The sequence below is a fragment of the Oryzias latipes genome, chromosome 22, assembly GCF_002234675.1.
Source record: "Oryzias latipes chromosome 22, ASM223467v1".
Lineage (NCBI taxonomy): Eukaryota > Metazoa > Chordata > Actinopteri > Beloniformes > Adrianichthyidae > Oryzias > Oryzias latipes.
Genome location: NC_019880.2, coordinates 22,720,996 through 22,734,806, shown reverse-complemented (window position 1 = coordinate 22,734,806; position 13,811 = coordinate 22,720,996). Strand labels below are relative to the sequence as shown.

The 13,811-nt window shown below is 40.6% G+C and overlaps 1 protein-coding gene across 1 annotated transcript in view; it reads left to right on the top strand.

Moving 5' to 3' along the window:
• The first annotated feature begins 6,515 nt into the window (after positions 1 to 6,515).
• LOC101171874 (GDNF family receptor alpha-4) overlaps positions 6,516 to 13,811 on the top strand; it is a 178,137-nt gene continuing 170,841 nt past the window's right edge. The window contains exon 1 of the mRNA XM_023951734.1: positions 6,516 to 8,016. Coding sequence (XP_023807502.1) covers positions 7,974 to 8,016 — 43 coding nt within the window. The 5' untranslated portion in view covers positions 6,516 to 7,973. The remainder of the gene's footprint in view (positions 8,017 to 13,811) is intronic.

Sequence of the window (13,811 nt, the reverse complement as noted above, 5' to 3'; positions counted from 1 at the left end):
AAAAACACCGAGAATAGCTCGAGCAGGGCGTTGCTCACGGGGCGGTCGCTCGTGCCAGGCGGTGGCACGTGCTCGGGCCCGCTAAATGCTACTTGTAGCTTTAATTTATTTGATTGCTTGAAATAAACCATTTCAAATCAAATAAATAAATAAGTTTAAGATGACTGTCAGGGAAAAAGAGGAGGGCTTCAATTATCCTCTGTCAAATAAAAGCTACTAATGGAAAAATAAGAAATGCATTATTTAGAATAAAACTGAACAGGTTATTAATGCCAAGTAAGAAAATTATGTTATAACAATTTATTCATTTTAATAAATTCAAAAATATAAATAATAATCAGCACAGAGAGCTCTAGTATAAGCAAATATAAAAAATTAAGTGTCAGTTATGTTTAAAATTATATAAATTACAATAGTAAATCCTCCTCTTATTTAAAAGTTTTGTTGTCTCCGAAAAGAAAAATGTCACTTCGAATGTTTTCTGATAAATCCGACTGCCTCAGTCACAATCATCTGTTTTTATCTACGTAGCTTCACTATTAAAGGTTACATTAGTTGTTATTTTAGAGTATTTTCTAGTTAAAGCTGCTGCAGCGGCACCTTTTTTCATCTGGACCGTATACATGTTTTCGGTGTTTAGATTTATCTCATCAGTTCAACTGAGCAACATATATCTGTGTCCCTTTGCTGCTGCAATAGGTTTTTTTATTACTATTTTGGATACATGTGTTCATATTGAGTGTAAACATGCATTAGAAATGGTTTTCGTTAACGTTTGACACCATAGTGGTCCTTAACTTTGAGTGGAAGTCTTTTTCCTGTGCGTGATCAACTCTGTCTCATCCTCGTCAGAGAATGTCGTTCTTACCCTGATCAGCCCTTCTGTATCCAAAAACTCAATTCGGCCTCAGCATAATCAGAGATTGACAGCAGGCTTAGGCCAAGTTAAGCCTCCTTCTTAAAAAAAAAAGGTCCCATGTCTGAAATAAGCATTTAAGGCATCTTAAAGTTGACCAAACTACCAAACTTCAACATTTTAAAACAGTACAGGATGTGAAAAGAAAACCAGAGCTTGTGAAAAAAGAACTGCACATTCAGAAATCCTGATCCTCAACACTGAAACTGTTATAAATATTAAAAGCAGCTGCAAAGATTGTTTGCTTAAATTTATTGTTGTGAAAGATAAAAAAAACAAAAAAGCTGTGAATCTTTAGATCAATCTAAAGATGATCATAGAAACATGACAGAACCTGCAGGTTTTTAAAGTAGAAGCTATACAGCTGTTGTCTCTTTTTATGTTAGTTCATGAAGCTTTTTTATTTAGTCTACAGGCATGAATATAAGCTGAATCCACATGTGTTACAAAGTGGAACTTGCAATAACTGTGACTGCCTCCCCCTTTTATAACGTCAAGCTCAAACATGACTTATCTGCTTAGAGGTAAAACTCAGAACAGGTCGTACAAAATATGAACCAAATGGCTGGTTTGACTGCAGTTTTGCCTGGTTTCTAAACATGATGTTTCTAAGCTGTTCTAAAATTGTTGCAGACAGATCAGACCCTCACAAAGCCGGATAAAGGCCAAGTAAAGGGGGGCACTGAATGCAGTGACTGTCCCCCCAAATGTGATAACCTGCAAAAATCAACTATTGACTAAAGAAATAAAATAAAAATCCAACAGAAAATCAAATCAAATCAAAAGCTTTAAAAAACACAAAAAATAAAATAAAGGACAAAACAACACAAGACAGATAGATGGACAAATAAACAGACAGACATAAAAAGCACAAAAAAAAGATGAATGCAACCTCAGCAGGGCACAAACTAGTGTCCTGTTTGTACCAGTCCCAATTAATGCAGAGGAGAATAGTATTCAGCATAAAACTTATAACACAATTTAAAAAGATCAAGATTATTACATGGTATTGGAAGCATTTTAGGGGCTTGGAGATATTACCATGTTTGCAGACGATGTTGTGATTTGTAGTGAGAGCACGACACAGGGGCAGGAAGCAAGAAACGTGAAGGAAGGTTTGCCTTGGAAAAGGAGAGGAATGAAGATTAGCCGCAGAGTACATTTGTGTGAATGGTAAATGGCGTATACTTATACAGCGCTTTCTACCTTCTTACGGAGGCCCAAACCGCTATACAGTCACAGTCCCATTCACCCATGCACACACAGATTCACACACTGGCGGCGGCTCCGCTGCCAAACACTGGCGCCAACCTCCAACCAGAGGCAAGGTGGGGTTCAGTGTCTTGCCCAAGGACACTTCGACACATGGGCGTGCAAGGCGGGAATCGAACCTGATCATGGGTCGACCGCCCTACCGCTGCACCACGGCCGCCCATGTGAATGAGAGGGACCCAAGTGGAAGAGTGAGGTTACAGGGAGAAGGGATAATTAAAGCCCCAAGCGGCGTTGTATGGCCCGCAGACGCAACCCGCCTGCCACGCCCAACTCTACGCACCACCGCCACCCTCACCTACCTCACCGCCCACAAAGTAAAAGCTAGTCAAGGCTGGATTTGATAATTATGCTAACTATGCTAACAATGCTAATGTGGCTAAAAGTGCTAGCATTGCGATCATCATCATCAACTGACTCAGAAAAACACATTACCTAAAATGCTAATTATGCTAACTATGCTACCTATGCTAATGTGGCTAAAAGTGCTAGCATTGTGATCAGCATCATCAACTGACTCAGAAAAACACATTACTTAAAATGCTAATTATGCTAACTATGCTAGCTATGCTACTGTGGCTAAAAGTGCTATCATAGCGATCAGCATCATTAACTGACTCAGAAAAACACATTACCTAAAATGCTAATTATGCTAACTATGCTAGCTATGCTAATGTGGCTAAAAGTGCTAGCATTGCGATCAGCATCATCAACTGACTCAGAAAAACACATTACCTAAAATGCTAATTATGCTAACTATGCTACCTATGCTAATGTGGCTAAAAGTGCTAGCATTGTGATCAGCATCATCAACTGACTCAGAAAAACACATTACTTAAAATGCTAATTATGCTAACTATGCTAGCTATGCTAATGTGGCTAAAAGTGCTAGCATAGCGATCAGCATCATCAACTGACTCAGAAAACCACATTCCTCCATTGGTGAGAGCTTTATGTCATAAGTTGATAAAAAAAACCACTTCTTCCAAAATGGCGGCTTTTCTGTTGATTTTATCTCCATAGCAACCATTTTATGTTTTGGTCCCCTCGGGAGGACGAGCAGATTGACGTCAGTTTCGGACAAATCGGTAAAAGTAAACTTTTTGTTGTCCTTAGCAACAGTGGTTTTATGCTAACCACACCCACATTCCTTATATGTCCATATCCAGTGTTTTTCAATGTATTCAGTTTCAGGCATTAATGCATGCATTCAATTTTCACTGTATTGTATTGAAATGCATAGGAGTTATAACAGTGCGCCACTTTGCTAGCTTGCCACTCGCACGCCGTTCAAAATCTACAACTTCTCATTCCAACATTTATTCCACAGTAGCTTGCCATTGATGCCCAAAAATTTTCGAGACGATCGTTGAAAATTCCAACGACAAGTTTACGTTTAAATCCGGTGGTAAGGGTGTTTTTTATAGAAAAATTAAAAGATGGCCACCTTTTCCCGAGGTCAAAGGTCGATGAAACTCCAGAGGTGATTGTAGACTTACGCTAGGGACATTCAAGTCAAATTTCGTGAAAATCGCTTGAAAAAAAGTTCATTTTTCAATATTGTGTAAAAACGCGAAAATCTCAAAATGGCTAAATTTCTCACAAAATGGCCGCCAAACCTTAGGTCGTGTGGCCGTCCCGTAATGATTTCAAAACTTCTTTGGGATATCCCCAACACGTGTGTTTGGGTTTTGCAACTGTATTCTGAAGTACATTTTGTTCGGCCCCATACGGGATTTTCGCCCCATTCATTTTTTTGACGGGATCGCTGGCCGTGATGTCATCGTCTTCGGGGGGGGGGGGGGGGGTGACGTTGACTTTGTGGAAAATTCATTCGCAATTTATCCCAGGTGTGTGCACGTTTTGGTGACTTTTCGAGCATGCGGCGGGGGTCACATTCTCGCTGTAAGGCGGCGAAGTCATCGTTCCAACTGCGAAAACAATATGGTCCTTGCAGTCAGTGACTGCTGCTGCGGGCCATAATTAAGGTGGAGGGTTTGAAGGATCTAGGGACAACAGTCCAGAGAAAGGGAGAAAGTGGAAAACCTGCAGTGAGGTTGGAACGGGTGGAGAAAAGTGTCAGGTGTAACAGAAGAACGTCAGCTGAAATGAAAGGAAAAGTGTAGAAAAGTGTGGTGAGAAAATGTTGCTTTGCCTAGAGACAGTGGTGCTGAGAAAAAGACAGGAAGCAGAGCTGGAGGTAGCAGAGATGGACATGCTGAGGTTCTCTTGGGAGTGATCAAGATGGATCTGAGTGAGTACATCAGGACAGCACATGTCAGAAGTTTTGGAGATGAACTCAGAGAGTCCAGACTGAGATGGTTCCGTCATGTCCAGAGGAGAGCCGGTGAATCTATGCTGAGTCTAGAGCTACCAGAGAGGTTAACTGATTTTTCAGAAGACCAAAGAGGAGGTTTCTGGAGGCAGTGAAGGAAGACATGAAGGTAGCTGGTGTTAGAGGAGAGGATGCAGAAGACAGGGTTAGATGGAGGAAGAAGATTTGCTGTGGCGACTACTGAAAGGAAAAATCAAAAGTAAAAGAAGACGAAACTATCAGAGGACGGAAGTCTGGGGGTGCTGATATTCTAGATCCACCCCATAGCTTGATTGGCTAAATCTGGTTGTGGACCCTCTATGTGGCACGGTCCTTCATGAAGCTGTGCACCAAACTATATGCAACAATGATGGATGAAGAAGCAAGAAAGGTACTGAAATATTCACACACTCAGTTGTACCCAAACCTCAAGTTCAGACTGACACCAGAGAAACCTTTTATCCATGTCGTCTTTGCAATTATTTGACTGACAAATGTTGCTGTTCTGCCAGGATTCCTGACAGAAAGGCAAACACGACTGTAGCACAGGGCCACAAGATGAAAAAATAAAAATAAGACAAAAAGAAAATCTGAAAATAAAGTGATGTGTGATTGTCACATAATTGCAGCTGACAGCTGTGCCGCTTTTTGTTTATGCAGCTGAGCTTCCCAGCATCTGATTCAGCTCCATCGCTGCTCCAGAGCAGGACTACAAAGTGGCTCCATCACAACGGCGGAGTCACACTGATATGATGATGTGTAGGTGGTGCCGCATCAATGCTCTCAGCTTTTCTCCCATTGTCTCTTCTCTGCCTTACACTCTAAATTATCTCAGCAAAACTGTGAAGCTGTGGGCAGAAACACAAAAACACAAAGAAAAAAACTCAGGAGCTGGCCTTGATTTAAATATAAGAACATTAGCACTTTTTTTTAGAACTGTTGTGAGAATGTGCAGCTTTATGGACCGTTTAGCGGCTGCTGCTTCTGTAGCTCATCGTGGTTTCAGATGAGGAAACAAAGATGGAGTAAAACTCCAAAACGATGCAAGAACAGGGACGATGTTTCGTCTAGAGGGTTTCGATCCACAGGAAGGAGTCGGGGGGGCTTGATTTAAAGGGCACTGGTTGAAATCAATAACCCATTTTTGGAGGCACAAAGTATAATTCAGATATTGTTGGGTCAGAGTTGGATGAACTGCTGTGAAAACGCCGCTGAGCTTCTTTTGTTACCCAATGGCTGCTGCAATCAGATTGCCGCTGAGCAAGGCATGTTAACCTGTGTGAATGAATTCCCTTTATTGTCGTTGCTACAACTACAAGTGCAGGTATAACAAGATCACTCATCTGCTTGTTTCTGAGAGATTAACTGTGTCAAAAATCAAATAAAACACATTTTTGCGGCCGTGTGATTGGAATTTAGTGAGTGCAAAGTGATCACTTAAAAATCACAAAATCCTCTTGATTCAACCAGAACTCAATGAAACTTTTTAAAAGGAGAGAATGCAGAATATAAAACATGAGCCACAAATGTTTGTTCAGTTACAACCACTAATGTAAAAAACCTTAAAGCCAGGGAAGAATAAAAGATTATTTTAAAAGACAAACAACCTTTAAAAGGCTTGGAATATCATCAAAATCAAATTAAAGAGCTATTTTAAATGTTTTCCTTTGTATTTGACATCTTTTAGTTTCCCAGCTCAGGGAAAATAAAACATTTCCACTCAGGGATCAGATCAAAGTTGCATAATTGTGTCAGTGCTAACCGTTTTGTTATACCACATGGGGATTCCATAACACAAGAAAATGTACGAAGAGTCCATAGACATGAATTATTATACAAGCAAAAGAACATATCTTTAGTCTAAAGCAATAATGTCTGGCACTAAAACTACATGATCTAAGATGATGCTGTACAGGATAAATATTGTTTAGTTTTTTCTGCTAAACTCAAACCAACGAGCTGCAAACACGGGGGGTATAGTGAATTAAATTAAACATCACTGTCTTTTTGACTTTCAGGATTGAGTTTATTTCATTTCTATCCGCATCTTTCATTTTTGCTACAGCGATTTCAGAAAGTAATAACTCAATTTTTGTGCAGGTATTTTTACAGCTCAGCATTCATTCAGCATGAAGGATTCGTTTGAGTAAATTAATCAGTTTAATAGCTGAAAAAACTCAGTGGGGCATAATTAAATTTGTTATAATACTTTTAAATGCAAGGTGAGTTTAACAAATGAAAGGAGATGCTGGACTTGAATCCATCCTTTTTCTGTATGATCTGCAGTAGCAAATAACAACGGAAAAGATGCATCTACCCTCTAAAGTTTTGTGGCTTTTCATCTTTAGGATAGATGGACCTTAAGGTGTTTTTCTCTTTGGTTTTTGCTGCCCAAACATGGATTTAGTGTCTCAGTCATTCTGTAAATACATGGAGTATTAGCTTGGGGAGCCCAAACTGCTCCCAAAAGAACTGGTGCAAAATGAATGTCTCAGCTGGAGCTCGGAAATAATTCAGACTTTGACCAGAATAGCTAAATAAAAACAGCAGTCACAGCCGGAATGTTCTTCATGATTTATGGAGACCAGCTTCTGTCAGATTTCTACTATCATATCGGTTCAAGTTTCTTTTTTTTCCTGGAGCCAGATTTCTTCTTTTGGTTGTGTTTGGACTGCGTGAGCCCCCCTGGCAGCAGGTGCATGCATCAGCCCACACCGGCTGCAAGATGGTCCATTTCATTTTGAGCGGAGCTCCGATGGGCTGACTGCTCCTCCCGCGCCTGCCTCTCACGGGCCCCTAAACCAGTGTCTCCAAATGTTGCTGTGGTTCAGGTGGACTGTGTGGCCCTCCTTCTGTCAGGAGAATAACCTATTTTCAGACAAGAGTTCTTTTTGAAACCATGCGTCCTCTTTTATCTCCTTTTTATGGCTGCAAGAAAATAGGCCATCGATTGAACTTGTCCCATTTCAGCTCCGGGCAAAATTGGATTTTTAAACGAGCGGCGTTGTGCACCTCTGACCAGACGGCCCGGGCGGTTGATCACGAGGAGTGAGACGCAGGTCAGAGTGCGCAACGGCGCAGCCCCGATTCCTCCTCCGCAGCTTCCGCGCGGCGCGCAGGTGTAGGCGAGGAGGAGAGGAAACGCGCGCAGGACGGACGGAGACGGAGTCTGGGATGATGATCGCTTCCATGTGAAGAGCAAACACTTCCCTCCTGTCGTCTGTGCGGAGCGGCACGTCGGTTTCTCTGGAAGACAAAAGTTTGACTGTAAGAAAAAATGCTGTTCTGCTGCGCTCATGTTTCTGTGCGCAGAGCTGTGGATTCTGGCGTGAGCGGCCAGTCGTCACTGGAGGAATAACTGTCGTCCTTTTGGTCCTAATTTCGGTGACAGTTGCGACGGAGGGGCTTTTATTCTGCGCGTCATCTCGCTCGGGATTGCATCCATTTGAATTACCGTCGTGCAGCATCATCATGGACTTCCTCGGACTGTACTTTCTGCAGCTGGCTCTCCTGGGTGAGTTGACCACACTGGAAAACAGTTAAACTTGTACAGAATGAATGCGGCGTCCTGGAAAGGACGCGCGCGCCTTTTTCTTCATTTTTTCTGTCTTTTTTTTAATCCGTGTGCGCAAAGTTGAATTTTCTGTTGTGATCCGCGTGAACATAGAAAAAGTGGACTGGATGATACTTTTTTGTTTAGTGTCTGAAGCCGATTTTCTCATCAGAAAATGTTTGCACGTTAAGTCCGTCATTTCACCCCACAAAAGATGTGCAAACCCGAGTGAAATGTCTCGGTTGTCTCCAGTGATTTTCTCCTGCAAGCATCAGCGTGCCAGGGCAGAAAAGTGCGCCTGCCTAACTGTTGTGCACGCATGTGTCATCGTTTTGAAAGAGTTAAGGGGGCGTGTGTGCGACCACGCGCCTGTCTGCAGGTGCCCTGAGTGCGTGGCGCAGGTAGGAGTGTGCGCTGAGGCGCGATGCTTTGCGCATTGTTGCTCCAACGTGAGTTCATGACCAGCAGCTCCGCGGGCGCGTCAGCTCAAGCTGCGTCCTCTCCACACAGATGCTGTGCGCACTTGTGTGTGCCAGGTGTGGCACGTCATTTTTTCATTTCAATGTTTCCCTTTTGTCACATTCTGCGGTGCAAACTCAGTTTTCTGTGCTCTGGAGAAGAAGAAAAAAAGCTCAGGCACTTCTGCAAAGCTGGAGACAGGCAGGAGGAATTTGTAAGATTTATGACCACAATGATGACAGCTCTTCATCTCAGACTCCATTTCCCCCTTTGCTGCAGCTGTGATTTCATTCTGAGGTGCTCTGACAGCAGCCACGCAGGCTGGAAATGCAGAAAACCCTCAGGCTTTGGACAAGACGTGGCACCGCCTCAGGCTGTAGCCGCATGCAGCCCAAGGTTTCTGTTTCCCACACATTCAGTGTCCTGGAACCATTGCTAATATGACCTCCTGCCTTACCTCACTCTTCACATCATATGTAAAGAAAAAGAAAAGAAAGTATCAACCTCACAGTGCCGTGGGTATATGTCCATGCAGGATGTGTGGAGGAGAGTCAATCACTCCTTGTCTTCTCCCACAAGATACTCTCACCTTGTCAAAGAAATGTGTAAAAACAGCAGTTTCTGTGCCAGAGCCTCTGAAACTTTAACCTGCATGATGACTCAATAAGAGCAGAGGTCAGAGGCTGAATTTAAACCAAAGTTGGGATCAGAGTTTGGAGAAAAGAAGACGTTCAGGCCTTGGGATATTCCGTGCAGCTCTCTTTTCAGTCCCTGAAAATACAGACATGCTGCTCTACATCCAGCTGGGATTAACCAAGCTTTACACACTGCTGGGGGTGTCAGGCCTGCAAAAATATCCGCTCAATTTGATGAACATCTTTCTCTGATGAGGCATGATGTGCTAAGTTGATGTGTGGAAGAATATCTTGCTGTGTCTTTGCATGTCATTATGCATGAGGCTAATCTTTAGAAAGAGGGGGAGGAACATGAATATGCACTATTCAGACTTCACTTATTTCTACCCAGTGTTGTGATGCATCAGTGATTCTCTTTCTGTGAGGCTCAGAATGTTTTGCAGTCGTTACTGTCATTAACTGACCAGGTTCATCTGCATGTTTTCCATTTTCTATTTTGTCTTTTCCAACTGGAAGGGTTTGAGCTGCTTTAGACGAGGTGAGTAGAACTGCACTCCCTTCTTGAGGATTAATGATGCTCAACTAAAACTAAAAAATATTTAGTCCTCACCAGATCTTGGAAATACTTCAAGACAAAAAAACAAAAAAAAACATTAAACTCTGTTTAATATTTTTTTCATGTTCAGAAAACCTCAAAAACTTAAACAGAAGGCGATGTCACACAGCCACTATTTAAAATTTTGCCCATATTACACAGATGCAAATTGGTCATGGTTGAATGTAAATGGGGAAAAAGTGAGAAACGTTCTGATCTTTAGGTGAAATTTTCACAGATGGATCACCAATAAACCATGTAAAAACCACGAAAGCAGTAGGAATAAACCACGTAAAGAACACGTCTATCAATGTAAGAGCCAAATCTAGCCCAAAATTGACTGACATTTCCACGTTGATTATGCAATTTGAACCTGATATGTGCGCCATATACGCGATATAAAAGGTATACATGGGTGGTTCATCCTGAAAGCTCTGTTAGACATGTGTGGAACGGTCGTGGAAAGACACAAATTTGCACATGCGTCTCACTAAAATCACGCACAACTGCATACATTTTACGTAACAATTGGGTGTAGACTACGTGAAATATGCATAAACTGTCCTGTCGGGCAAAACCCTTGATGGACATCTGTGCGAACGTAATAAACACATATGATTTATGTCTGTCACGCATGTATATCGAAAAAACGAAGTTTCCTACATGGAAAATGCACAAAATACATGTAGCGGCTGTGTGACAAGATCTTCAAGAAAACACAAAGACTCTTGCTTCACGAATAATTCTTCTTTTTGGTCTTGTGAGAAAAATAATAAACAAAATATCATATTTTGAGAAAACATGTCGTAGTGACAATCTTTTTCTCAAAATAAGAGTTACTGGTTGGACCATTTTTCTTAGCCCATCAGCATATTTTTTCCCCTATGGAGCCAGAATTTTTGATTTATTTCCAAGGGGCCTTCATGTTTTTGCAGTGAGGAATATGAAAAGTGAAAGTTATGATTTGAGATCCACCTGTAGCTTCAACAAATCAGAGACAAATCTTTTGATGTCATGTCAGCCTCCAGTTTTGTTGCAGAGTTTCAGCCAGCCAGCTTGCCGGCCTTGTTTCATTTGGTTGATGTCTTTTGGCTGTTGCAGCTTTCTCTGGGCTTCTGTTTTATAACTTCAGACGTGTATTTTTATGACTCTTTTGCTCAAATGTATACATCAATTCCATGGCGTCTGTGACTTTGGCCAGACTTAAACTTTCATACATGTGGACGCCCTCGCTTCCGATCTGAGGACACTGTTTATTTGTTTATTTATTTGGAGCCCCATTAGCTTCCACAAAGTGTTCGATAGTCTTCCTGGGATCCATACGCAAAAAATACATTCATTTGACCAATTTCAAAAAAACGAAAATTATTTAAAAAATACATTGACTAATTCATCATATTTACCTTAAAAGCTTCACGTTAAAATAAGTTAAAAACAATTTTTGTACCAGCATATCAAAAACACATAGCAACATATCAACAACAAATACATATCATAACAGCAAATCATGCAAATTGTTAGTTATTGTAAGTAGTCTATGTACCTTGGGTGACCTGAAAGGCGCTTGAAATAAAATTTATTATTATTATTATTATCTTAGTTTTAAAATCTTTTTGAAAAGATATTTGTTACTTATAAGCCTTGTCCTTCCAGACACTGGATTCCATGCAACAGAAGATCTAACCAGCACTGTTCGTCTCATACAGTTAGATCTTGAAAAAGGAACAATCAAATCACCAGAGCTGACCTGACAAGTTTGATATTGATGACAATACCCACTGTATAAAACTTGATTTACCAAATATTGTGGACATTTTTTTAAAAATGACGTAGTGCATTAAGCATAGAAGACTGAGTTGTACTTTCTCTTTTACCCCCAACCAACCTAAAATGGTGTGCATCTCATTCACATTGGTCCAATAAGAGCAACCAAGAGCCACCCTGGCAGCTCGATTTTGGGCAAGTTGTAATTTTTTTTAGATCCCCCTGTGTAGCACTAGACCAAATGACTGGGCAATACTCGAGATGTGACAAGACCAGAGACTGTACAACTGTCGTCACGACTGAAGGTGGACAATATTGCGCACACCTCCGAGCCAAGGCAATTCTTCTGCCCATCTTGGATACTATGTGATTAATCTGATCTGTCGAAGAGAGCTGATCATCTAATTTGATGCCCAGAAGCTTGGTTTTAGTCAGTTGTTCAACCTAACTATTGTCAATACTTAAATTCAGGTAACATGGTGAATTCAATAAATATTATCGTACCGAAAACAATGCATTTTGTTTTAGATGTATTAAGAACCAATTTATTCAACTTAAACCAACTGGTAACTGAATAAAGTTGATTCTGTAGGGCTGTATTGAGCTCTGGGACAGTAGCAGATGCACAGAATACAGTTGTGTCATCTGCATATAACACCACTTCTGCATTTCTCACCTCCTGGGACAGATCATTTACAAACACTGAACATAAAAGTGGACCCAAACAACTACCTTGTGGAATACCACATGACATAAACTTTGTTTCAGACAAGCTACCATTGAAGAGGACTTTCAAGACTATACAGGTTGATTTAGATGAATTATCCATAGCAATTCTAGATGGTTGTGTCATGACCTGTTTAAAATTTACATGTATTAGCCATTGTAATTATCTTTTTAAACAAAAAACCTTCTTTTGAAAACCAGTCTATATTACAGTCCCCAAGAAGAAACATCTCCCCACATTTATTTGAGATTTAGATACAATTATTTTTTTGTGAGTATTCTGCATTGGAGCTAGGTGGTCTGTAACAACAACGACCAGTGTTGGTTTATATATGGAAGATTAATTTGTAAACATATTACTTCAATGTCTCTGCTCATAAACTCTGATTTTAGGGTAACAACAATATTCACCTTTACATAGAATGCTACTCCTCCACCATTTTGATTCTTATCTCTTCTGTCTAACCCTTGTGCTATCCTAGGCACTTTAACATTGGGAGTTGGGTCATCTAGACCCACTAGACAGTGCGCTGAATCTTTTTTCTTCAATGATTTGTGATCTTCACTGGTGTCCATGGATTACATGAAATCTTTCCACCTTTATCCACCTTTGTCATGGTAGGGAGAACACGTCAATGTAAGGGTGGGGTCATCTAAGATAGCACAAGGGATTATCTGTACCCATCAACATTTAACATTGAGTTTTCAAAAGTACTATCAGATAAGGCTAAGACATGAATATTTCCAGTTGAACATATTTGTGCGATTTCATTAATCTTGTTTCTCAAGCTAAATTTATTTAAGTGTGCTAAAACTATACCTTTATGTGGCCCATTTACAACTAAACACAACCTATTTGTATTAATACAACAACTTTAAAAGTACATTACAATACACAGTTCTTATGATCATTTAATCCGATTATTGCCTCTGTCCATTTGCAGGCCAGATAACAAGTTTGTCATACCTTATATCAGCTTTTTCTCCTTTTTCTCTGGCTGCTTTTAGCTCGGGCAGCAATTCCCTTCTCCTCTGTTGCAGCACATTTGAAAAGTCTTCGTCGATATATATACTTGTTCCCTTTAACTTTTAGGTTGAGGAAAGGATACACTGGCTGGCGGTCTTTGAACTTCAGAAGCTTGACAATAATCTTTCTGGGCCTTCGTCCTTCTTGAAACTTTCCCAGTCGATTTGCCTTTTCAATTTCAATGTTTGAGCCATCTAGACCCAATTTCTCAGACATTTGTTGGATCTTGATTTCTAATCCACCATTAGTTTCTCCTTTTTCCTCAGAAATCACTCTGTGACGTTCAGGGTCACCTTAAAAACTATAATGTCATGTAATAAAAAAAAAACATAGTTTATCTAGATCAGTGTTTTTCAACCAGTGTGCCGCGGCACACTAGTGTGCCGTGGGAGATGGTCAAGTGTGCCGTGGAGAAATTGCCCTCATTAATCATTCACTGATCTAAAAACATTTTCCATCTCCAGGAAATCAGCTCTTTGTTCATCCAAACAGGCCCTGATAAAACACTGAGTAGTTAGGAATATGAAAGATCTTAAAATTACTTTTTCTT